This window comes from Peromyscus californicus, unplaced genomic scaffold (genome assembly GCF_007827085.1).
Source record: "Peromyscus californicus insignis strain IS unplaced genomic scaffold, ASM782708v3 Scaffold_13__1_contigs__length_99412109, whole genome shotgun sequence".
In the NCBI taxonomy this organism is placed as follows: Eukaryota; Metazoa; Chordata; class Mammalia; order Rodentia; family Cricetidae; genus Peromyscus; species Peromyscus californicus.
The window spans coordinates 17,342,702-17,369,736 of record NW_026294424.1 but is presented as its reverse complement, the minus strand read 5'-3'; the positions used below and the strand labels follow the sequence as shown (position 1 = coordinate 17,369,736).

At 41.7% G+C, this 27,035-nt stretch overlaps 1 protein-coding gene across 6 annotated transcripts; it reads left to right on the top strand.

Annotated features, from left to right (window-relative positions):
* Window positions 1–1,660: 1,660 nt before the first annotated feature.
* On the top strand, window positions 1,661–26,356 carry Mtif2 (mitochondrial translational initiation factor 2). 6 transcript variants are annotated; one of them, XM_052734585.1, is made up of 15 exons: window positions 1,681–1,782; window positions 4,323–4,431; window positions 7,082–7,307; window positions 7,736–7,847; window positions 12,334–12,505; window positions 12,949–13,109; window positions 14,457–14,633; window positions 17,058–17,197; window positions 18,881–19,005; window positions 20,503–20,707; window positions 21,068–21,320; window positions 21,793–21,933; window positions 22,561–22,695; window positions 25,023–25,163; window positions 26,155–26,356. In XM_052734585.1, exons 3-15 carry the CDS (start codon window positions 7,089–7,091, stop codon window positions 26,325–26,327), a joined length of 2,154 nt encoding a protein of 717 aa, XP_052590545.1. In that variant the 5' UTR covers window positions 1,681–1,782; window positions 4,323–4,431; window positions 7,082–7,088; the 3' UTR covers window positions 26,328–26,356. The 6 variants fall into 6 exon arrangements, with proteins under 6 accessions (XP_052590544.1, XP_052590545.1, XP_052590539.1 ...); XM_052734579.1 differs by having other exon boundaries at window positions 1,682–1,782; window positions 22,531–22,695; XM_052734581.1 differs by lacking the exon at window positions 1,681–1,782 and adding an exon at window positions 1,789–2,135 and having other exon boundaries at window positions 22,531–22,695.
* The last annotated feature ends 679 nt before the right edge of the window (window positions 26,357–27,035 follow it).

Sequence of the window (27,035 nt, the reverse complement as noted above, 5' to 3'; positions counted from 1 at the left end):
TTTTAATTTTTTTTCTGTATATGTGTACGTGCCTAAATGTATGTATACCACACGTATTCAGGTCCTCTGGAAGAGCAGCCAGTGCTCTTAATCAGTAAACCATCTCTCCACATCCCTTTTATTACAGTCTTAAGTACTAACAGTAATTTTCAGCCACGTTATACTCTGCCCAGTAAATGCATCTGTATGTGTATATGCACAGGCTACACAATGGCTGCAAAGGTTTAAAGATGAACAAAGGTCTAGAGCAGAGATGAGGAGTTTCAAAGAGGCCGAAGCTGAAAACTAAAGTACACAGAGTGTCTGTGGGAAAGACAATGAACCCAGGCTGGAGGTTTGATCATCATTCAACTTAAAGAATGAACTGTAAGGTGCACTCCTTTAATCCCAGCACTCGGGAGGCAGAGTCAGGCGGATCTCTGTGAGTTCGAGGCCAGCCTGGGCTACCGAGTGAGTTCCAGGAAAGGCACAAAGCTACACAGAGAAACCCTGTCTTGAAAACAAAGTATGAACTGCAAACAAGAGATGTGGTTGAGGTTGAAGAGGTGAAGGGCGGGTCCAGGTGCAAGCAAATGAACAGGTGGCTGGATGTTAATTTTAGTAGGCCATATCAACATTATTTCTGCTGGTTTCTCAATTGCTTGCCAAAGCAAGTGAGAGCAAAGAATTGCTTGCAGAAAATGAACTTCAATAGATGTTCATGAACAGAAAGTAAAATGGTAAGAATTGGGATGAACTTAAGTAATTTTCAAGTGTGGGATTAGTGGAGATTCAGACAAAAAGATTTCCAGGAGCCTCTACAGTCATTCATTAATACTGAGTGTGGCTGGCCGTGGTGGCACACGCCTTTAATTCCAGTAGAAGCATGTGGATATCTGAGTTCGAGACCAGCCTGGTCTACAGAGCGAGTTTCAGGCCAGCCAGAGCTACATAGAGAAACCCTGTCTCAGGGGAAAAACAAAAACCAAAAATATGTATTAACTGTGAACCTTTGTGATGAGAGCTTACTGCCAAGCCTAAGTTCTTCAGTTCGATCCCTTCGACCTTGTGGAAGGTGAACTGACTCCCCCAAATTGTCCCCCATGCCATATACAGACACAAATAAATGAATACAATTAAAAAAAAAAAAGGAAAAGGAGTGGGTTGAGAGGCCTGAGTTAGGGTAGACAATGAGAGGTAAGTGCAAAGCGTGCTTTGGGGAAGAAACATTTCTATAGTATTCCATTAATCTGTGGTAAACGAATTACCCTCAAGAGGTGGTGATGGCTGTGCTCAAAAGGATGGACCAAAAAGACTCCAAAGTGGAGGAAAAACAACGAAAATCAAAACCAAAAACGTTTGCATGAACAAGGTGCTCTCAACAAGTCACTGGAACCTTCCCGCGGTCCTGTGAAGCAGATAGAGCAATGAAGAAGTCGAGGGAGGCACGGAGAGCTGACGAACACCTCCGAGTGCACACATTAGGAATGGGCAGAGCTAGCAACCCAAGCGCCCTAGCTCCACTACCCACCGTGCGGCGAGGTGACGGCTCAAGTCCCGTTGGTGCTGTCTATAGGCACTTTGCACCGGTTCCTTCCTGCTAGACACACGCGTGTGTGAAGGACCCGGCCTCCCCGGAGAGGGATGGGACACACAGAGCTCACCCGCCAACTAGACAACCCCAATGCCGTGGGAAAGGCGCTTCCGGCGGGACCGGAAGCTCGGCGGGGACCTTGCGGAGGGGACGGACTGACTGACCCACAGTTCTCCTGGGTCCGGAAGGCGATCTCGGCTGGGAGCTGAGTGAGTGGGGTCTCTGAGCAAGGGTGGTCTCGAGGGCCAGTGTCACTTGTCGTGGCTTCGTGAATGCCCACGAGCGCCCCGGGCGCCCTCCCCAGCGGCTCGCGTGGCGGCGGCGGCGGGATTTGCTTTGCACAACGACTTCTTTTTTCCTTTCTAAAACTTGTAGCTGGTCCGTTCAGACATTTCCGTTAAGGCAGCTATGCATTTGCAGCATCCCCACTCTCTCCCCACAATGGGAATTGTCAGGCCTGCGTTCCAGTCCGGGTTGGCAGTAGGGAATGACCTCTCTAAATTCCTGTGTCCTCTGTGAAGTGAGAGGTTGTGGAATATTTAACAACCACGGTTCCTTCCAGGTTTGAGATTTGGGTTATTTATCTTGATGTGTCTGATTTCTCGATTACATATCTCTGTGTTGGTTTGTCTCTTAGAATCTTTACCATTCCATTAATCCGTGCTCTTTGTCAAATCTGGTTTCACAGCTCATTTAAAAATGATTTAAGAAAGCTGGGCATAGGGACATACGCCTTTAGTTCTTTAAGTATCAGCATTCTGGAGGCAGAGGCAGGTGGATCTCTGTGGATCTCTGAGTCCTGCCTTGTCTACATAGTGAGTTCCAGGACAGCCAGGGCTACACAATGAGACCCTGTCTCAAAAAAAAAAAAAAAAAAAAAAATTAAGGAATCCTGTGCTCTCTGAGCACTTTGTTTTGCTTCTTAGATCAGAGGCATATGCCTAACATAATTTTTGAGGTGTGCCGATAGTCATGTAAATGCTTGGTTATTGAATGTGGAGTTCTAAATACTTTAAAATACAGGGTGTTTTTTTTTTTTTTTTTTGTGTGTGTGTGTGTGTGTGTGTGTGTGTGTGTGTGTGTGTGTGTGTGTGTGTGTGTGTGTGTTATGCCTGCCTACCCACAGAAACAGGAAGAGAGTGAGATCCCCTGGAGCTAGAGTAATAGAGTTGTGAGCCTCCCAAAGCGGGTGTTTGGAACTGAACTCAGTTGTCTCAAGAGCAGCACTGCTCTATATCAAAGCCATCGCTTATCAGCTCTTCTCTCCCCGCTCCCACCAGCACTGCGGATTGGATCTAAGGTCCCATGCACTTCGAGCAGTGTAACTCTCTTTCCTCTCTCTCCTCCCTGCCCCCAACTCCATCTCCCTCTTCTTTTTTCTCTTTTCTTTCACTTTTTATTCTGAGTGATTGTTTGCCTAATATACCTAGGCTGGCCTTGCGCTCCCTGTGTTGTCGTGAAGTGTCGAGGCACAGGTATGTGGGTTCACGCGAATCCATGGAAACAAGACTCAGAGGCACCTTAAGAGTGAAGTTAGCCTTTTGTGGCTGCAGGGGGATCCAGTCTCTAAGGACTGAAACATTTTCACTTCGCCCAGGACATTTTTATTTTTATCTCTATTTACAGTTTAGCCAGTTGATTTCCATATATTCAAAACAATTTAAAAGAAGCTCCCAAAAATACAACGCCAAGTGCAAATTTCTTGATTCATCAGGTACCACAGTTTTCTGAACCAAGTTTTACATAGGCCTTTGTATCCTTGGGAGACTCTGAAACAAGATTCACATAGAGGGCAACAGAAGAAGCAAAAGGTGAGCCGCGTGGTGGTGGTGCATGCCTTTAATCCCAGCACTCGGAAGGCAGAGGCAGATCTCTGTGAGTTCGAGGCCAGCTTGAGCTACAAAGTGAGTTCTAGGACAGGCACAAAGCTACACCAAGAAACCCTGTCTCAAAAAACCAAAAAAAAAAAAAAAAAAAGAAAGAAAGAAAAGAAAAGAAAAAGAAACAAACAAACAAAAGGTATGTGCTAAACAAAAGATGGATTAGGGCTAGGTGCTACTCTCTGGAGCCAGGCCAGGTATAGCCACAGATCCCCCTTTCTTTTATACAAAAATACCTTGAAGATTATACTGCCTCACAGTAAATATAGCCTTCTTTCCTTCTTTTTATCTATATGTCTTACAATCTTATGTAAGTATACCAAAACACATTTTAAGGCCAATAAAGTTACTATTGCTAGAACAAGAGCAACACCTGCTGGGATAAGAAATCTCTTAAAGTGATTCGTAGGATTGAATGAGGCTGTTCCATAATGTCCATTCCTGTCAGATGTATCAGGTAACTTTTTTGCAAAAGTTTATCATTCCTTTAAGCTTTCTAACTCTTAATTCCAAGACTGGAGACTGGCCTTGAATTTGTCATCCTCCTGTTTCAACGTTTGCCTGTTGTTGCCTGTGCCAGCAGGCCTGGCTTGAATTTCTAAGTCTTCATTATTTGGAATGAAGTCAGAATTTCTTTTGATCCTTACTTGAATGAGTCTTTTAAGGTAAAATGCTAACTATATTATACACACACAAAGCCTCAGAATTATCTACAAATGAGCAAGATAGTGGCTTGTGGGTGTCCTAACTAATAGTGGTGTATCTTCCAAAGCATGCTAGTTATCAGTGAGAAACACAAATACATCATCTCATTTTTTCTTTGTGGCCTTGCTATAGAAAGATGGTTAAACTCTTTCTTTTTTTTACAGAGATCAGGAAATTGAGGCCCATAGGACAAGAGTGACTTGCTCTGCCATGATAATGCTAATTTGTGTGTCAGAGCAGGTATCCACCCAAGGTTCTTTTGTTACTCAGCAGGTACTTTACTATGTCACTGTCAGCTCTCTTTTCTTTTCTTTGTATTTTTTCTGTGTATATGTGATGTGTGTTATGTGTATGGACAGGTATATCATGGCATATCAGGACAGTTTGGGGGAGTTGAACCTTTCCTTCCATGTTAACACAGATTCTGGGGATTGAACCCAGGTTGTCAAGCTTGAAGGTTAAGTGTTTTTGCCTGCTGAGCCATCTCATCAACAGTGGGTTTTTTTTGTTGTTGTTGTTTATTTTATTATTTTTTAAACAAGATCTCCTGAAGCTTGGATTGGCCCCAAATTCACTATGTAGCCAAAGTTGGCCTTGCACTTCTGATCTCATGCCTCTACTTCACAGTTGGTGGGATTACAGTCACCTACACCACACTTGGCACCAGCCAGGTGGTGGTGGTGCACACCTTTGTTCCCAGCACTGAGGAGATAGAGGCAAGTTCTCTGAGTTCGAGGCCCACCTGGTCTACAAAGCAAGTTCCAGGACTGCCAGGGCTTCACAGAGAAACCCTGTCTCAAAACAAAAAGAAAGAAAGGAAGGAAAGGAAAGGAAAGAAAAGAGAGAAACCAGAAACATTCATGGGAAGGTATGGTGGCACATGTCTAATCATAACACATAGAGGTGGAAGCCAGGGGATCGAGAATTCCAGACCAGGCTAACAATACAGTGAGGTGTGTCTCAAACAGTTCAGTGTATTTACTCTGTCAATGCCACAAAACACACAAGAGGAGGATGAAATGTTTTGTCTCAAGCTTTCAGCTACAGTGTTCCATTGAAGCTTTAGTTTAATGTCTTATGTATGTAGCAACATTGCTTTGATCATGTCTTATACTGTTGCTATTTCTGAACACTATAAAATGTTGATATAGGAGGCTGGAGAGATGGCTCAGCGGTTAAGAGCACTTCCAGAGGTTCCGAGTTCAATTCCCAGCACCTACATGGTAGCTAACAACTGACTGTAATGCCAAGATCTGACACCAATGCAAGTAAAATAAAAATAAATAATTAAAAAATATATTGATACATAAATCCTCTATCAATATAGACTACAAGTTTATTATAGAAATTCCATATTATATGAGAGAAACAGTTAAAAAAATTAAGACAAGGGCCGGGCGGTGGTGGCGCACGCCTTTAATCCCAGCACTCGGGAGGCAGAGCCAGGCGGATCTCTGTGAGTTCGAGGCCAGCCTGGGCTACCAAGCGAGTCCCAGGAAAGGCGCAAAGCTACACAGAGAAACCCTGTCTCGAAAAACGGAAAAAAAAAAAAAAAAGAAAAAAAAATTAAGACAATATAAAAGTTGAGAATTTTGTTCGAGATAGCTCAAAACAGTGGTTCTCAACCTTCTAATCCTGTGATCCTTTAGTACAGTTCTTCATGTTGTGACTCCCAACCATAAAATTATTTCATTACTACTTCATAACTGTAATTTTGCTGCTGTTATGAATCGTTATGTAAATATTCAGAATATCTGATATATGACCCCCCAAAAGGGTCACAACCCATAGGTTGAGAACCGCTGATCTATATGACTAAGGTAAATTCAGTACAACACTCTATAATTTTTCTTTTTGTACCGTTAAAGAATAACGCTTAGGGCTAGAGAGATGGCTCAGAGGTTAAGAGCACTGGTGGCTCATAACAATCTATGATGAGATCTGGTGCCCTCTTCTGGCATGCAGACATACATGCAAGCAGAATACTATACATAATAAATAAATAAATCTTTAAAAAAAGAATAATGCTTGATGTTATAAAACAGCAGTATATTATTTAATGAAAAATTTAAAACATAATGTAGGGCAATAGAGAGACAGCTCAGCAGTGAAGAGCACTGGCTGCTCTTCCGGGGACCCACATGGTGGCTAACAACTGTCTGTAACTAATTCCAGGATACGATACCTCTTCTGGCTTTTGGAGACATTGCACCCACATGGTGCACAAACATACACACAGGCAAAAACACCCATAAACACAAAATAGAAATTAATCTTTAAAAAAAAAATGTAACTTCGTTTATATCAGAAAAAATGTAAGTACAGAAAAAAGGCTTAAAATGAACATTAAAATATTTAACTGAGAGTGTGTGTGTGTGTGTGTGTGTGTGTGTGTGTGTGTGCGCGCGCGCGCGTGCGCTTGCACACGGGCTAATGATCAAACTCAGGTTCTTGTGCATGCTAAACAAGTATTCTATGGTTCTCCAAGCCCCTGAAAATTAAAAAGCAGCCATTTATAGTTATTTGATTGTTTTTAGGCAGTGTCATATGTAGCCCAAGAAGGACACAAACTGTAGCTAAGGATGACTTTGAACTCCTGCTCCACCTGCATGCTAGGAATATGTATGTGTGCCGTACTCAGTTATGCATGTTATCCTGTGAGACAAGCATTCTGGCTTGTGAGGTGCATCGCTGGCCCTGTGTGGTAGTGTCTGCTGCAGCCTGTCAATCTCCCTGTAATGATAACTATTGTCAGGAGAGGACTTGGTATAGAATCCCATCTCTGACTGGACCTTGAGTTCTTTCAGGGCAGAGACCCAGTTCTATTTGTGAGGTGATCTGCATGTGGTAAATATTCAATTCATATTTGCTAATTTGATTAAAATATTAACCAAAATTTTATCTTAAAATTGTTATTTTCTAGGTGAAGCATGAATCAGAAGCTACTGAAGTTGGAAAACTTGCTACGATTTCACACTATTTGTAGGCAGTTGCACAGCTTGAGTCAAAGAAGACTGTTAGCATGGTGGAAGCGTGGGTTTTCGCCAGTTTATCCAGTGTGGACAGAGCAACTGTGTGCCCAGCCCTGGCAGACGGACATGCTCACTGGTGCTGCTTTACATCAGCACAGGCTTTTTGTAACAAAGAAGGTTGTTGCAGATCTATATTACCTACATTACTTGATCTGAAGTCAGTGTGTAGAACTATGTATGGAAATACATTTTGAGTATTTTGTCATTTATAGAATATTGTGTAAGGCTATATTCTATACAGATCTTTGCGAGAACAGGAAGTTCTGTTTTTATTTTTGTCTAATTTAAGTATTTAAGAGTTTTGCTGATAGGAATAGCCACAATTTTGGTACATATTACAAAATCAATCTAAACTGTCAATTAAAATTTTTTCCCTTCAGTCAGGCATGGTGGCTGAATTTAATTCCAGCACTTGGGAGGCAAAGGCAAGTGGATCTATTGAGTTCAAGGCCAGGACAGCCAGGACTACAGAGAAACCCTGTCTCTGGGGGGAAAAAAGATTTCTTTTTCTTCCTTCTCACTTATATGTTCTGTCTTTTTAATAGGAAAAAAGACCACCCAGATCTCAGTTGTCTCCAGTGAAATCTAAAAGGGATGTAGAAGTGTGGGTCGGAATGACTGTTGAAGAACTTGCCAAAGCAATGGCCAAAGACATAGGTGAGCCTGATGAGTTCACAAGAAATCCTGGGGCATGGAAGGCTTTGGGGTTCTGTTTTCCAAGACAAGGTTTCTCTATTTAACAGCCCTAGCTGTCCTGGAACTCAGTCGGTAGACCAGGCTGGCCTTGAACTCACGGGGATCCACCTCCCTCTGCCTCCTGAGTGCTGGATTAAAGGCGTGTGCCACCACAGGGCTAAGCTCTGGGTTTCACTTGCAGTGAAGTTATGACATCCTGGTCGAGCTGAACTGGTGTTCTGTGGTGATATATTGTGTATCAAATAAAGCTTGCCTGAGAATTGGAGAGACAAAGGAACAAGCCACTGCCACATCTTTTTTTTTTTTTTTTTTTTTTTTTTTTTTTGGTTTTTCGAGACAGGGTTTCTCTGTGTAGCGCCACTCTTGGAACTCACTCTGTAGCCCAGGCTGGCCTCGAACTCACAGAGATCCGCCTGGCTCTGCCTCCCGAGTGCTGGGATTAAAGGCGTGCGCCACCACCGCCCGGCCTTGCCACTGCCACATCTTATCTCTAGGACTCCTCAGCCTGAAAAGCCTTCGGTTCCTGTCTCCTCATGCCTTATATACCTTTCTCCACCCAACCATATTACTTCCTTCTTAGTGCTGGGATTAAAGGCATGTGACTTCCCAAATACTGGTAGCAGAGGCATGAGATCTCAAGTGTTGGGATTAAAGGCATGCGATTCCCAAGTACTAGAATTAAAGGTGTGTGCCAACATTGCCTGGGTCTGTTTCTCTCCTAGACTGAGTCAATCTCATGTAGTCTAGGGTGTCTTTGAACTCACAGAGATCCAGAGAGATCTCTGCCTCCTGAGTGCTACAATTAAAGGTGTGTGCCACCATTGCCTAGCCTCTGTGTTTGATCTAGTGGCTTGTTCTGATCTCTGATCCTCAGGCAAGCTTTATTGATACAAAATATATCACCCCAGTGTTTCAAATGTTAAGTTATACTGATTCTTTTCATTTTAGATTACAAACCCTAATCATTTCTTGACTCATTCCAAAGTGTAGCTCTTTAAGCTTTCTTAGTGATTATGAAAAGGTTTTCTGTGTGGCTGGAAAGATGGCTCAAGAGGTTAAGAGAATTGGCTGTCCTGGCCTTGAACTCAATAGATCCACTTGCCTTTGCCTCCCAAGTGCTGGAATTAAATTCAGCCACCATGCCTGACTGAAGGGAAAAAATTTTAATTGACAGTTTAGATTGATTTTGTAATATGTACCAAAATTGTGGCTATTCCTATGATGGCACACACTTTTAATCCAAGCACTTGGGAGACTGTGAGTTCAAAGCCAACATAAAGAGCTCCAGGCCAGCTAGGTCTCACATAGTGAGACCATCCATCAAAAAAAAAAAAAAAGAAAAAGAAAAAGAAAAAGAAAGAAAGAAAGAAAGAAAGAAACTTAAAAGAATGAAAGTAATGGGAAGTGGGTTAGGGAGGAAGGCTGGGGGGTGGGAGGAGGGAGGAGAGGGGGATCTGTGGTTGGTATGTAAAAGGAATAGAAAATTTAATAAAATAAATTTTAAAAAAGACCAAAAAATAAAAGAATGAAAATAAAAACGAGCATTGGCTGCTCCTGCAGAAGGCTCAGTTTTGGTTCTCAGCACTCACATGGCAGCTCACCATCTATGTAACTCCAGTTCTGGGGAGTGTGGTGCCCCCTTTTGGCCTCTGTGGGCATCAGGCATACATGGAGTGCACAGACATACATGATGGTAAAACATCCGCATACCAGAGCCCGGTGGTGGTCACGCACGCCTTTAGTCCCAGCACTGGGAGGCAGAGGCAGGCGGATCTCTGAGTTCAAGGCCAGCCTGGTCTACAGCAAATTCTAGGACAGGCTCCAAAACTACACAGAGAAACCCTGGCTCAAAAGCAAACAGTCAATCAAAACAACAATAAAAAATACCTACACACATGAAATACAATTCAAACAAATAAAAATTTAAATTCACAGATGGGCATGGTGGCACACGCCTTTAATCCCAGCACTAGGGAGGCAGAGGCAGGCAGATCTCTGTGAGTTTGAGGACAGCCTGGTCTTACAGAGTGAATTCCAGGACATCCAAGGCTATTTAGAGAGGCCCTGTCTCAAAAGCAAAATGAAACAAAAAATCTTTAAATTCATAAAATTTCTGTTATTATAAACCAAGACCTCTCCCTCTTTATTTCCACCGAGGGGCTATATTTTTCTTTTTTTTTCTTAAGACTTATTATTTTATATGTATTTTGTGTACATATGTCTTTGTGCTTGAGGAAGCCAGAAGAGGACATGGGACCCCCTAGAACTGGAGTTATAGATGGTTGTTATAAGATGCCATGTAGATGCTGGTAATCAAACCTGGGTCCTCTGGAAGAGTAACCAGTGCTCTAACCACCGAGCCTTCTCTCCTGCTCCTAATTTCCTTTTCTTCTATTGTAACTTTCTGATTTATTTTTCTCACTAGTTTGACAAATTTTTAAGACCAGCAGAAATATATTTGTGGGAATAGCTATAACTTTTCTTCTTAAAAAATTACACATTTTTAAATGTTGCTTTTATACTTCCCTCTCCCCATCCTTCTTCTCCTTCCTTCCTTCCTTTCTTCCTTTTTTCTAGTGTTAAAGATTGAACTCAGGGTCCTATACATGCTAGGACACACATTTTTTAAAAATTTAATCACAAGCCAGGCATGCTGGTACATGCATTACTATCCCAGCAGTCAGGAAGTTGAGCCAGGAGGATCAGGGATTCAACACCCACCTCAGGTGCATGAGATCTGGTCTCTAAATAAGTAAATCATAAACAAAGACAGTAAAAATTCATGAAAACTTTAAAAAATTATTTTATTTATTTATTATTTGTATGCATGTCCGTGTGTATGCAGCCTGGGTTCAATACCTAGCAATTTCCTTTTGCTATTTTCATTACCTTTGGGTTATTAGTACCTATCATATCTGTCTAGTGGAGATACAGCCCAGTGGTATCATAAGGCACATCTCTTCCCATCTGCATTCATTGCACATGTAGGTGGCTTGAAATCAACTGTGATTGAAGGACTTCTGTGATGGGAACTGAAAAGTACTATACATTTCCTTTATTTACTTTTTGTTCCCCAAGACAGGGTTTCTCTGTGTGACAGCCCTGGCTGTCCTGGAACTCACTCTCTAGACCAGGCTGGCCTCGAACTAACAGAGATCCGCCTGCTTCTGCCTCCCAAGTGCTGGGATTAAAGGCGTGCACCACCACTGCCCAGTCTTTTATTGACTTTTTATTGACAGCTTCTCTATTTACTAATACACCATGTTGTTGGGGTTTTTTGCTCTTTTGGGGGGCCTGCCACCCAGCTCCTAAATAAATCACACGTGGAGGCTAATTCTTAATTATGAATGTCTAGCCTTAGCTTGGCTTATTTCTTGCCAGCTTTTCTTAACCTAAATTAACTCCATCTAGCTTTTGCCTCTGGGCTTTTCCCATTCTCTTACTTCTCTAAATATTACTCTTACTCCATGGCTTGCTGTATAGCTGGGTGGCTGGCCCCCTTCTCTGCTACTTTCTCCTTCCTCCCAGATTTCTCCTGTATATTCTGCCTGCCAGCCCTGCCTATCCTTTCTTCTGCCTCAACATTGGCCGTTCAGTTCTTTATTAGACCATCAGATGTTTTAGACAGGCACAGTAACACAGCTTCACAGAGTTAGACAAATGCAACATGAACAAAAGTTATATTTTTGTTTAAATATACAACCACCTTAAAATAATATTCTACAACAACATCACTAAAATAAATGTTCTTTGCTCTCTTTGTTTGTTGAGAAAGGTCTTACTGTGTGGCTCAGGCTGGCTTCTAACTCCTGCCTCAGTCTCCCTATACCAGAATTACAGACACAAGCACTACATAGGTTCTGCTTATTTGGGGATACCTTCCTCTAGTGTTTATTCTTTACATTATACTCGTACATTATGCTGGGCGTCTGGAAACACAAAACTACTTATCACAGATAGGTGATGAGAAACATCATCACAGACTGAAACAGTGTATTCTTAAATTATTTTACTTTTTTTTTTTTTTTTTTTTTTTTGGTTTTTCGAGACAGGGTTTCTCTGTGTAGCTTTGCGCCTTTCCTGGGACTCACTTGGTAGCCCAGGCTGGCCTCGAACTCACAGAGATCCGCCTGGCTCTGCCTCCCGAGTGCTGGGATTAAAGGCGTGCGCCACCACCGCCCGGCTTTTTTTTTTTTTTTTTTTAATGTGCACAGGTGTTTTGCCTACATGTATGCCTGGTGCCTACAGAGGCCAGAAGAGGACATTGAATCCCCTGAAACTAAAGTTACAGACAGTTGTGAGCCATCATGTGGGTTCTGGGAATTAACTCAGGTCCTCTGTAAGAGCAGTCAGTGCTCTTACCTACTGAGCCATCTCTCCAATCCCAAGAACTCACCTTTTAAACCTTTTAATTCATGATTACAAAAGACTGTTTTATCCCAAGCAGACTGTGTATATGAAGCTTTACTGAACACTGCCGTTGACATTGATTCACTGGAAGCAAACTCGCACTTAGATGAAGTCTGGATCAAAGAAGTTATAAAGAAGGCAGGAATGAAGCTCAAATGGAGCAAATTAAAACAGGAGAAAGTAAGAGAAAACAAAGATGCTGTAAGAAGGTAAAACTTGTCTGTGTATTAACTAACACTTAACCATGTAGTGTTACTCAGCATCCTATGGGGAAGTTTACTTTGAAGTTTCTTTTGTAGTTTAAATGGTATGTGACTATAGAGTAGACATTTATTCAGAGCATCAGGAAGTATATTCAGCATTCTGTGAAACTGATCTTTCATACGTGGTGAGTGTATATATTAGCTTGAATTGTAAATTTTGATTCAGCTCCACCCACTAATATGAAGATGCCAGCTTTGTAACAAACAGGGAGTCATTGGCTGTTCTGCCATAAGTTGTTTAGTGTAAAACAGGATGAGGGGATAGTTATGTCTAATCAAACCTGAGTGTTGTATTTTGTTGTTAATGGTAGCTTGTAGTGATAGCTATGAACCAATTCATGATTATTTCTGACATTTAAGAAATGAAACTCCTTTGCTGTTAATTGTAGGCCCCAGGCAGACCCAGCTTTATTAACACCAAGGTTCCCGATTGTTACTATAATGGGTCATGTTGATCATGGGAAAACGACGTTACTTGACAAACTTCGAAAAACTCAAGTGGCAGCAATGGAGGTTGGAGGCATCACTCAGCATATTGGTGCCTTTCTTGGTATGAACACAAACAACATTACAGTGTGCTTGGGACCTCACTTGTTTTCTTTAATCAAATGTCATGCTGTGAAGTATACAGATTCAAAGTAAAGAGGCTGCTTAAAGCCCCTGGAATGATCAAGTATAGAGCAAGCAGTTAACAGTTATCTCAGACTTGCTCTAAAAACAAAGCTATTTTGCTGTTTTGGTTTTAATGAGCCTAACCTCTTTAATTACATGTATATGATATCAGATGTAGGCTGAACAGTATTTTCGCTTGTTTGTTTGTTTGGTTGGTTGGTTTTTCAAGACAGGGTTTCTCTGTATAGTTTTGGTACCTGTCCTGGAACTCGCTCTGTAGACCAGGCTGACTCGAACTCACAGAGATCCACCTGCCTCTGCCTCCTGAGTGCTGGGCATGTGCCACCACTGCCCGACTGGGTAGTGTTCTTAATAACAATTAAGTAGTAGCTACCATTTATTGAGCACTTACCTTAGCATTTACTGTGCTGAGCATTTTATATGCTTTGTCTTTTTGTATCTTCACAACATCATAAGGTAGGTGTTAATATTTCTCTAATGATCTGTAAGCCTCTAAGGGACTCAGTAATGTGTACATAGTACGTAGCTGGTAAATAGAAAAGCTAGATTTAAACCTGTTATTATTGAGCTCAAACTTGAAGCTATCTACTGTCAATAAATTGCCCTTTTGTGGTTCAAGATAGTTGTATATCTGCAGTTTGCTGATGTAGAAGTGATCACCATACAGCTATTGGTGGGTTCTCTCTCCAGAATGGTAATCAGGCAATGTATTTATTAAAGCAGCTATGTTCTAGAAGTGCAAAGAATTTTAGCTTGAAATTATAAAATGAAGAGGTCTCACTGTATTTTATGTTTTCTTTATGAAATTTCAGTCTGTATTCTTCTGGTTAAAATTAGTAGAAGGAATCAAATTAAAGAATTAGTGAGCTGGGTATGGTCGCACACACCTTCGATATCAGTATTTGGTAGGCAGATTTTTTTTTTTTTTTTTTTTTTTTTTTTGGTTTTTTTTTTCGAGACAGGGTTTCTCTGTGTAGCTTTGCGCCTTTCCTGGAACTCACTTGGTAGCCCAGGCTGGCCTCGAACTCACAGAGATCCGCCTGGCTCTGCCTCCCGAGTGCTGGGATTAAAGGCGTGCGCCACCACCGCCCGGCTCTGGTAGGCAGATTTTTATGAGCTCCAGTCCAGCCAAGGCAGCATGCAAGGATCCTATCTCCAAGATACATACACATACACACACATGTTATGTCTGATGATGTCATATATTCCTTCAGGTTAAAAAGGAAATTGAGTAATTGGTATCCTTGCATTTCTGTTTTCACAGTCTCTCTGCCCTCTGGAGAAAAGATAACCTTTCTTGATACTCCTGGACATGCTGCCTTTTCAGCAATGAGAGCCAGAGGAACTCAGGTCACTGACATTGTCGTGTTGGTTGTAGCTGCAGATGATGGGGTGATGAAGCAGACTGTGGAGTCTATTCAGCATGCCAAAGAGGCACAAGGTATGGGAAGTAGGAAGTTGCCCTTTTTATTTTTCTTTTTACTGGCCTAGTACAAAGATTATAGCTGGGCATGGTGACATACGCCTTTAATACTAGTACTTGGGAAACAGAGGCAGGCAGATCTCTGAGTTCAAGGATAGCTTGATACACAGAGGGACTTCCAAGACAGCCAGGGCTACACAGAGAAACCCTGTCTTAAAATGAAACAAAACAAAACAAAGATGTAATTATGGGGGCTAAGGGGGTGTCTCATCGGATAAGAGCCCTGGTTGTTCTTCCAGAGGACCTGGATTTGGATTTTGGTACCCACATAGCAGCTTACAACCATCTATAACTCCAGTGCCAGGAGGTTCATTGCCTTCTGGCCTCTTAGGATTCAAGGCTCACATGTGGTACACATATATAACATGTAGGCAAACACTCATACACATAAAATAAAAATAAATTACCCTTTTTTAAAAATCTTTTTATTTGCTCTTTGAGAGTTTTTTATGTGTTTTGATCGTATTAATCCTTCCTTCCCTAACTCTTCCCAGAACCATCCCTCTTCACCATTCACCCCACTTTTGTGTCCTCTAAAAAAACAAAACATTCAAGACCAATTTCAATATTTCTCAAATCTTCTTGAATGTGTAGTCTGAAGTATGATCAGTTTACCAGAGGCTACACTCTTAGGAGAAAACTGTCTCCTTCTTTTCCAGCAGCTCACAGTTGCCAATAGCTCCATGACTAGGAGTGGGATTGTGTGCCTGACTCTTCTCTCTTTGCTGAGATTTGGTCTAGCCTGGGCTTGCACAGGTTTTGTGTATGCTGTCCCCACCACTATGAGTTTATAGTGCAGCTGCCCTGCTACGTCCAGAAGACAATGTTTCCTTGTGGTCATCCACCACCTTTGGCTCTTACACTCTCTCCACCCCCACTCCCACAATCATGCCTGAGCCTTGAAGGAGGTGGATGTGGAATATATGTGTTCCCTTTAGGGCTGAGAATTCTGCAGTCTTCTATTCTGTGCACTTGGCCAGTTGTGGGTCTCTGTGTTGATCTCCATCTCCTGCAAATAGAAGCTTCTCAGGTGAGAGCTGAGGAATGTATTGATCCATGGATATAGTCATTAGGAGTCAGTTTAATACAATGTCCATATATCAGCATAATAGTAGTAGGTTCTCCCTTAGCTGTAGGTTCTTGGCCCAGGAATGGTGCCAGATATAGGTTTTAATCTTGTAGAGTGGGACTTAAATCTAATTTAAAAAAAAAAAAAAAAGGAGAGATGGCTCAGTGGTTAAGAGCACTGACTGCTCTTCCAGAGGTCCTGAGTTCAATTCCCAGCAACCACATGGTGGCTCACAACCATCTGTAATGAGATCTGGTGCCCTCTTCTGGCCTGCAGGGACACATTCAGTCAGAACACTGTATGTATAATAAATAAATAAATCTTTAAAAAAAAAAAAAAGGTGATGGTTATTCCCATGTTGTTCATGACACATTGGTACCAGTGACCATGTCTTACCAGGCCAGTCATTGTAGTTCACAGGGCTAACAGCTGTGTATGACTGATGAGTACATCAGTAGGAGTGAAGTTTCAGGTCTGTACCAGCTTGGCTTTGCCATGTGGAATCTTCAGCCATAGCGTGTTGGAGGCAGGGCTCAGAGACTGGCAGTCATTCTCAGCGATGTGGTGTGTTTCCAGCCAGACTGCACTAACACGTCTCCAAAAAGCACAGAGCAGTGGTTCTCAACCTTCCTGATGCCGTGAATCTTTAATCCAGTTCCTCATGTGGTGGTGACTCCCAACCATAAAATTATTTTCTTCGCTACTTCATAACTGTAATTTTGCTACTGTTATGGATTGGAATGTAAATATCTGCGTTTTCCAATGGTCTTTGGTGACCCAAAGGGGTCACAAACCACAGGATGAGAACTGCTGGCATAGAAGCTGGGAGTGATGGTACACGCCTTTAATCCTAGCACTCAGGAGGCAGAGGCAGGAGGATCTCTGTGAGTTCAAGACCAGCTTAGTTTTCATAGCAAGTTCAGGCCAGCCAGGGCTACATAGTAAGACCTGTCTTGTTTTCTTCCCCAAGACAGGGTTTCTCTGGCTGTCCTGGAACTCACTCTGTAGCCCAGGCTGACCTCAAACTCACAGAGATCCACCTGCCTCTGCCTCCCGAGTGCTGGGATTAAAGGAATGTGCCACTACACCTGACCTGAGCCAGTGTTCCAAACCACTGAATCTTCTCTCTAGCCTTTCTTTTTCTTTATGTATAGACAACAGAGTGGGGTAATATGAGTCTAAAGTGGGTCTTTTAGGCCTTGGTTAAATATGTGCATCCATTGAGTGAAGAGAAAGCCAGAGTAGGTTGGCAGTTCTCCTAATGAATATCTAGAACTAAAGGAGTTTTCGTTCCCTGACATTTTCTTTTCCAGTTCCTATTGTCCTTGCAATAAATAAATGCGACAAAACAGATGCTGATCCTGAAAAAGTGAAGAAAGAGCTTCTGGCTTACGATGTGGTATGTGAAGATTATGGTGGCGATGTTCAAGCAGTGCATGTCTCTGCACTTACGGTAAGTGCAGGCATCTCAGGTAGAGGCGCTCAGTTGTGAACACTGCTATCTTACACAGCAGTGCTTACCCAAAGAACAGAACTGTTTTGGTTTTTTGTTTTGTTTTGTTTTGTTTTTGAGATAGGGTCTCTCTTCTGGCTGACCTGGAACTCACTAAGTAGACCAGGGTGGCCTGGAACACATAGCAGTCCCCCTGCCTCTGCCTCCCAAGTGCTGGGATTAAAGGTATGTGCCACCTCGACTGGCCACTTTTTAATTCTTTTGAGACAGTCTCAAACTACCTATGTAGCCCAAGTGATAGAATTACAGGAGTGTCCCACCACGTTTGGTTTATGCAGTGTTGGTCATTAAAACTTCATGCATGCTAGGTAAGCACTCTACCAACTCAGCTACATTCCTAGCCCCTTAAAAACATTTTGAGATGCCGGCCAGTGGTGGCACACGCCCTTAATCCCAGCACTCAATCTCTGTGAGTTCGAGGCCAGCCAGGTCTACAGAGTGAGTTCCAGGACAGGCTCCAAAACTACGCAGAGATGTTTTGTGTGCTGGGGAGATGGCGCCATTGCTAAAGTGCCTACCAAAGGAGCATGAGAACCTGAGTGAGTTCAGACCTAGCCCTCGTGATAGCTGTATAAGGTGGTACATGTCTGTAAGTGCAGCACCAGGAGACAGCTGCATCCCTGGAGCTTTATGGCCAACCAACCTAGCCAGTCAGTGAGCTCTGGGCTCTATAAGAGACCCTACCTAAAAAGTAGAAGGGATGGAAAGACAGTGGAGCTGCTACTGAGTAATGATTTCCTTTGCCCATTCTTTTCATATTTCGCTATTTCCTCATAATAACACACCATCAACCCCTGCTCATTCATTGAAGGGATAGTTTTTGATGCTGTTATTTTCCTTAATTAGTTTTTACTTCATCTTTATTTTTCCAAAATTTGGTTCCTCTAAGATGCTTAGGAATTATGCTTCTTTTAATAGTAAAACTGTGTCTCTCTCCTCTTGTGTTTATAAAATACGACCTATTTTACTGTGCTCTAAAAGTAAGATGCCAAACTCCCTGTAGTAAGGTTAAAATATTTAAAGAGTTAGCCAGGCATGGTAGAGCATATCTATAATCCTAGCTACCCAGGAGGCTGAGGCAGGAGGATAGCAAGTTTGAGGCCAGTCTGAGCAATTTTGAAGGACTATCTCAAAATGAAATAAAAAGGGGCAGTGGATACAGTTCATAGTAAACCATGTCATGACATGGCTCTGGGTTCAGTTCCTAGCACCAGAAAGAGGGCACAGGTTTGAAGGTGAGACACACCTTGCCTGGCGGTGGTGGCACACACCTTTAATCCCAGCACTTGGGAGGCAGAGGCAGAGGCAGGCAGATCTCTGTGAGTTTGAGGCCAGCCTGGTCTGCAGAGTGAGTTCCAGGACAGTCAGGGCTACACAGAGAAACTCTCTCGAAAAACCAAAAAAAAAACAACCCCAAACATACATATTTTTTCCTTTAAATGTTTGTCCTCGAGTCATGTTTTCTTGTTGATAGCTCTCTACCTCTTCTCCTTTTTATAAAATTGGTTATTTCATGATTTTAATTCTTAAAAAGAGAACTGTAGCTGTCAAGATTATTCATCCTTCTTACCCTGACATTTACTAGTATTATTTGCTGATGTGTATTAACCCTTGTTGTTAAAGGGAGATAATCTAATGGCTTTGGCAGAAGCAACAATTGCTCTCGCTGAAATGTTGGAACTGAAAGCAGATCCCACGGGTCCAGTGGAAGGAACAGTAATAGAATCTTTCACCGACAAAGGAAGAGGGTAGGATTGTACTAAAATGACTCTAATGATTCTGTTTGGTGGTTTTTGTGACTTGGTTATGTGACAATATATATACTGCCTAGTTTTAGTTTCTGAGCCATATTTTCAAAGAATGTGTCTTCAGTGTATTTTATTGCACTAGTACACGGAACACAAGATTAAGTTGTTGTTAGTAGACCATAGCAACTGTATATATCTATACCTTGTCACACTTAGTGACTAAATAGTTAAATTGGTTCCCGCCCCCCACTGACTAAGATATTTGCATTTACAGGTAGACTAACAATGAATTGGAATGAAATATCAGTTGTTGCATTTTAATTTCAAATTCTTTGACTTGACCCAGGAATCTAGTATGTAAGAAGGTCTTAGTAATAGCATGTTCTTCTTGAACGTTCTGCCTATAAGCACAAGAGATTTTTCTCATTGCTTTGTACACTGTTAGCAGCTATGAGCAATCTCATAACCTGTGTGTAGCAGAATGGGGTAGAAAGTGGGATGGGATTGAGTCGGAACAGTCTGCCCATGGTTCCTTCCCCTGCTTAGATACTCTGTTCATGCAGTCACACAGGACTCGTGATTCATGATTGCCTATGTCAGTTAGCAGGAGACGGGTTCCCTCATGTGTTCACTGAATCTTCTTTAACAAGGTGCCCATTCATCTGTTGAAAGATTTGGGGCTGCTTCTTTTTATTCTACTCCTTGGCTGTTGTGAAGAATACGTTGTTTTATTTTTGGTTTTTGTCATGAGAAGGACAAGCCTGGCACAGTACGGTTGCATACTTCTGTAATCCCAGCATTTTGAAGATTGAAGCTGGAAGCGATTAAGAGACTGTCTCAAGAAACCACACTGAGGGCCTAGAGAAATGACTCCGCAGTTAAGAGAACTTGATGCTTTTGCAGAGGACCCAGATTCAGTTCCCTGCACCTTTATGGTGCCTCATAGCAGTAACTCCAATTCCAGGGATCTGATGCCTTCTTCCGAGAGCACCAGACAAGCATGTGGTGCACATACATACATACATGCAAGTGGAACACTCAGACACATAAATAAATCCTACACAACCACACTGAAAAACAAAAGTCTAGGACTTTGTACGTTATGCAAGTATACCCTGATAAAGCCTTGGCCAAGTAAATGTCTTTATAGTATCCAAAACTTTGAGAAATTGAGAAGGGAATTAATCCTGTATATTCATAAGAGGGTGTATGTGTCTGTGCTTGCGCGCACACATGCTTCATAAAGCTATTTTTGCTCTACTTAAGAAAGTACAATTACGGGCTGGAGAGATGACTCAGTGGTTGAGAGCACTGGCTGCTCTTCCAGCGGACCCAGGTTCAATTCCTAGCATCCATATGGCAGTTCACAACTGTCTATAATTCCAGTTCCAGGGGACCCAGCATCCATGGCAAAACACCAATGCACATAAAAGGAAAAAAGTACAATTACTTCCTGATTATAGCATTAAGAATATTTACTTTTTATATTCATTTTAGTCCTGTTACAACAGCTATAATTCAAAGAGGAACTCTGAGAAAAGGCTCAATTCTAGTTGCTGGGAAGAGTTGGGCAAAAGTTCGACTCATGTTTGATGAAAATGGAAAACCACTTAATGAGGCCTATCCCAGCATGCCAGTGGGAATCATAGGCTGGAGAGACCTCCCTTCTGCAGGAGATGAAATTCTTGAAGTAGAATCTGAGGTATGCAAGCCTAATTCTCAAATGTTAGCTATTAATGATGGCTTTATGTGCCAGTCTATAATGTTTAATATTAAATAAGAATGCTAATGTTAAGATATTTATAGTTTGTAAGTCGGCTGTGAAGAGATCAGGGTACCATTTTAGAATTTAACTATAGTATTGTGTTTTTTAGATAGTTTTAAAATTGTTTTAATTATATACAAAATTCCTAAAGTTTTATTTTTTGAAACTTATAAAATTAGTGTTTTCTTACATGAATCAAGTTGAGTTCATAATGGAGAAAACACAAGCTTTTAACCTAGCACAAGTTTTTTAGACTAGTGTCTGTTTCAGTAAACCATGACAGTTTTCCCTGTAAAGCCAAGGGCCCGAGAAGTTGTTGACTGGAGGAAGATTGAGCAAAAAGAGGAAAAAGGCAAAGATGACCTGAAAATAATGGAAGAAAAGCGAAAGGAGCACCAAGAAGCACATCGGCAAGCCCGTGCGAAATATGGCAGTCTGAACTGGAAGAAGAGGTCATATATGAAGTACCTTGACAGAAAAGGACAGAGACCCGTAAAGCCCAAAGAAAAGGCAGAAAAGGACTCAAATGTACTTCCTGTGATTATTAAAGGTAACTTTTTTGAAGGTTTTACTTTCAACTCACTATCTAAATCTATTTAATTTTTATTCTCATAATTTGAAACCCCTGTCCTTTATTTATTTATGGGTAGGGGGAGGCAGGGAGTAACAGCAGTCTTGCTTTATAGCCCAAACTAACCTGGACTTGCCCTAGAGGCCAGCCTGACCTTTCCTCCTGCCCAGCTTTACAGATGTTCACTGCGCCATTAAATCCTTAAATCGAAGTAGAAACTATTTCAGTGGTTTGATGTTCAAAATTTTTTTTCTGGGCAAGCGTAGCTTATATTGATTTCATTGTAAATGTGTGTTTCTTTGTATTTTATCAGTAAGTTCTTATAATGCTAAACTTAAATAAAAGTTGTTTTAGTGATAAAGCCACTCCTGTCTTGGCTTTAAAACAGATTCTCACTTTACATACCTGACTCTTACAGCCAACACGTTTTAAACTCTTGCTGTATCTGTAGGTGACGTTGACGGGTCTGTGGAGGCCATCTTGAACCTTCTGGATACTTATGACGCTTCCCACGAATGTGAACTAGAGTTAGTACATTTTGGATTGGGTGACATTAGTGAAAATGATGTGAACTTTGCTGAGACATTTGATGGTAAAGATTCTATTGGCTGTATATTAATCTGTGTGAACCTATCATATTGTGAACCTTTTTACTAATTCTTGTGTTTGGCTATCATTGGCCAGCATTCTCCTTCTCCTAGTGCATGACTAATCACAGACAATCCATCTGTCATGGCCACTGCAATCTTGGGAACTATTGCAAGACCAAGTACTCTTCCTTGACATTTTTATTCCCTTGTCCCCAATTCCACATTCACTCCAGGTACCTTTCAATGCCCTTTGAGTGTTCTTTATCTGGGAGCATCTATTCAGTACTTTATCTTGTGACCTTATAATGGCAGCTCCAGGAAAGCTGACTCCCTCCTGCTTCAGGCACCAGGCATGCTTACACATATACATGCAAGCAAAACACTCAAACTTCCTTCTACAATTTATAGAATCCAATAATAATAAAAATAATTGAAATGTTACTAGTTTTCATGAGAACAGTCACAGAACTTCTCAATAGCTATGTAATTTACAAAGAAGGAAATAAAACAATTTAGATTTGACTTCCTGCCTCAAAGACAAATAAATGATTGTACTGTAATGCTTGTGCTAGTGTGTTCATCTTGTCTCTGCTTGCTAGGTGTTATTTATGGCTTTAATGTGGATGCAGGCAAAGCTATCCAGCAATCAGCTGCACAAAAGGGAGTTAAGATTAAACTTCACAAAATCATCTACCATCTTATTGAAGATTTGCAGGAGGAACTAAGCAGCAGATTGCCCCCCAGGCTGGAGGAATACCCAATAGGTAAGTGCTGACTGCAACTTTCCAACATTTATGTCAGGCGCTGTAAATAGGACCTAAAAGCAAAGCTCAGGGAAATAGATTTTCTGTTCCAATACAAGGCTACCATGAGGTGAGAATTCATGGTGACCTGTATGTCCCATACAACAGAGTTAATTTAAGCCTAGAGGATACAAAACCAAACAAAGTGACTAAGAACTTGCTTCAAGTCTACATTTGAACAGTGATGGTAATACAGTGTCATAGAGGTGCCTTTGATTTTGTCCTGAAACTGGCAAATACACATTGAAAGCATATTAAATACTAAGTATTTTAAAGTATTCTAGCATATTTTTGGCCAGATTAAAGGTAAAATTTATTTAAAATTGTGAAGTATTAAATATTAACCCTAATAGTAGAATCCAATATATGACCAGATTTTGTCTAGTTTTGAGACCGGGTATATGTAACCTAGGCTGTCCCCAGCTGTGTACCCAAGTATGGCCTTGAACTTCTGATCCTCGTCTTCAGAACCCAAGTTCTGGGATCAAGTCATGTGCCCTGGCACCCACAATGTAGTTTTTAAGTAGATTTTTCACCTAGATCAGGCTCATAAATTACATGTAGTTATCTCTTATAATCCTATTTAATCTGGAATAATTCTTTCATCTATCCTTTGACCTTAACATCAGCAACTTCCCTTACCACGTTTGTTCCCTTATAAGACCTGGTTTTGGCCGGGCGGTGGTGGCGCACGCCTTTAATCCCAGCACTCGGGAGGCAGAGCCAGGCGGATCTCTGTGAGTTCGAGGCCAGCCTGGACTACCAAGTGAGTTCCAGGAAAGGCGCAAAGCTACACAGAGAAACCCTGTCTCGAAAAACCAAAAAAAAAAAAAAACAAAAAAAAAAAAAAAAAAGGACCTGGTTTTGTAGTTTGGGTCTATATAGATTTACTTTAGGCTAAATATGATCACAGTATACAAAAATATTGTTTTTGTACCAAGAACAATTTGGAAAAGGCAATTGAGGGTTTCCAGAATTAAGTGGACACACCAAATATTACTGACACCATCAATCAGGAAACACATTGAAAATTGGTCACTTTGTTGTTAGAATTTGAGCTACAAATGAGTGTTCAGTATATGAAAAACAAAAACAAAAAACTGAAGTGATTTAAAGATTACGACAGTGTGCTTTAGAAGATAGAACTGGACGGTGACTCAGGAGGCAGAAGCAGGCAGAACTCTGTGAGCTTGAGGCCAGCCTGGTCTACAGAGCAAGTTCCAGGACAGCCAGGGATACACAGAGAAACCCTGTCTCAAATAAACAACAACAACAAAAAAGAAAGGAAGGAAGAAGGAAGGAAGGAAGGAAGGAAGGAAGGAAGGAAGGAAGGAAGGAAGGAAGGGAAGGAGGGAAGGAAGGAAGGAAGGGAAGGAGGGAAGGAAGGGAAGGAAGGAAGGGAAGGAGGGAAGGAAGGGAAGGGAGGGAGGAAGGAAGGAAGGAAGGAAGGAAGGAAGGAAGGAAGGAAGGAAGGAAGGAAGGAAAGAAAGAAAGAAAGAAAGAAAGAAAGAAAGAAAGAAAGAAAGAAAGAAAGAAAGAAAAAAGAGAAAAAAATGTATTGAAGGAAGGCCAAACAGGTTTGTTTTTCTCTTCGAGACAGCGTTTCTCTATGTAACCCTGGCCATCCTGGAACTCTTTGTAGACCAGACTTGGCCTTGAACTCGAGAAATTCGCTGTGCCTGCCTCCCTGATTAAAGGTGTGCACCATCATCACCCAGCAACAGATTTTCATGGAGCAAAGAAATACTCAAGGATTTTTGTGTGTATGGGTGTTTTACCTGCATGTCAGTCTATGCACGCCTGGCCAGTGCCCATGGAGGCCAGAAGTGGATGCTGGAGCCCTTGGGATTAGTTACTCATGAGCCACCATGTGGGTGCTGGGCATTAAACCAGGTCAGTTAACTGCTATGCCATCTCTCTAGCCCCTGGGATTTTTCACCTGTCATTCTAATTATTGGTCATGGAAATAAAGTTGGTGATATCAAAGAAATACTATTTCCCAAACTAATTTCATTTTTTTTTTGGGGGGGGGGTTCAAGACAGGGTTTCTCTGTGTAGTTTTGGTGGCTGTCCTGGATCTCGCTCTGTAGCCCAGGCTGGCCTCAGACTCACAGAGATCTGCCTGGCTCTGCCTCCCTCGTGCTGGGATTAAAGGCGTGCACCACCACCACCTGGCTCATTTTTGTTTTAAAGACAGGGTATCAATATGTAGTGCTGGCTGGCCTGGAACTTATACTGTGTAGACCATGCCTCAAGCCATTACACTTTCTTCCTTTTTCTTCCTAAAGGTGAGGCTTGCATACTAGCTACCTTCTCTGTAACAGAAGGAAAGAGAAAAGTTCCTGTGGCTGGCTGCAGAGTCCAAAAGGGACAGTTAGAAAAACAGAAGAAGTTTAAATTAATCCGAAATGGACAAGTTATTTGGAAGGGTAAGAAGTATTAAAATCTATTTCTAAATCAGTCACCAAATCCTGACTGTGTAGCATCAAAAACCTATGCATTTTTCACTTGCCTAGCTTTAGCTTATGCCATTTCTAACACATAGGCTCCTTCCCAATTAGTTCTGAGGAAACCCAAGGATAGGTCTTGGTTTTGTTAAAAAAAAAAAAAAATCACCTAACTTCTTTGTTTTCTACACTCAGTTCAACCCCTGTATTGTCCTTTTGTCCCAAGGTCCCACCCAACGCACACTAGGAACTCCCTGAGCAGTCTTCAGATTTGCCTGCCATCTTTAGTGGATTTTTTAATACAACCTCAAGTGCCATTTTAAACCACTTTTTTTTTGGAAAAAAAAAAATTTTAAGATTTATTATGTATACAGTGTTCTGCCTGCCATGTACGCCTGCAGGCCAGAAGAGGGCACCAGATCTCATTACAGATGGTTGTGAACCACCATGTGGTTGCTGGGAATTGAACTGAGGACCTCTGGAGGAGCAGTCAGTGCTCTTAACCTCTGAGCCATCTCTCCAGCCCTAAAAAGGTTTTTTTTTTTTTTTTGGTTTTTCGAGACAGGGTTTCTCTGTGTAGCTTTGGAGCCTCTCCTGGATCTCTCTGTAGCCCAGGCTGGCCTCGAACTCACAGAGATCCACCTGCCTCTGCCTCCCGAGTGCTAAGATTAAAGGCGTGTGCCACCACCGACCGGTTTAGACCACTTTTAAAATGGGAGATTTCAGATCTATCAGTTTAACCTTTTAATATTTTTTGGACTTCCCTGGTATTTACTCTTACCTAACGTGTATGTTGGGTAGGGGGGCACAGGCAAATAGTTCAGCAGGTAAAGGCACTTGCCACATAAGCCTGACATCTTGATTTTAATATCCAGAACCCACATGAAGGTAGAGAAGCAAGTTACACCAAACTATTTACCATTTAGTAGATAATTGTTGAATATACTAACTGGCTTTTTTTTTTCCTTTTAAGGCTCATTAACCTCATTGAAACACCATAAAGATGACGTTTCAGTAATCAAAACTGGAATGGACTGTGGTCTTAGTTTAGATGAAGAAAAAGTAGAATTTAAAGTAGGAGATGAAGTTGTTTGTTATGAAGAAAATGAAGTTCCAGCTAAGACTTCTTGGGATCCAGGATTTTAAAAGTACAATAAAAATGTATTGTTTCCTTATTTAAAGAGTGTCTTGATACTTAACACAGGCTGGTAGCAACCTCCTATCTCAGCCTCCCAAGTGCTGTAATTTTAAGCATGCACCACCATGCCTAGCTTCTTTTTCTTATACAGCAAGTATCTTTGCCTTATTGGAGATAAAAATTCATCATAGAGCCAGGCAAGGTATCACATGCCTTTAACCCCAGCACTCAAGAGGCAGAGGCAAGCAGACATCTTGAGTTCAAGGCCAGCCAGAGCTACAAAGAGACCTCAAAAAAAAATAAGATCACCAATGACCACCACCCAAAATTGTCTCCTAAGTTCATGCATACAATGACCACCACCCAAAATTGTCTCCTAAGTTCATGCATACACCAATAGAAAGTATACTTCCTTACACTCTGGATAGCACCCATCTTATGACTCAGGATGCTTTGAATTAGCACCCTGCTTTTTTTTTTTTAGGATTTATTTATTTATGTACATGAGTGCTCTTCTTACACATATGCCTGCATGACAGATGGACCCCACTACAGATGGTTGTAAGCCACCATGTGGGTGCTGGGAATTGGTACTCAGGACCTCTGGAAGAGCAGCCAGTGCTCTTAACCTCTGAACCATCTCTCCAGCCCAAGAGGTGAATTCATCTTTTGTGTGTGACATACTGTGGAGTCTTAAAGTCAAAGGGATAGGGAGG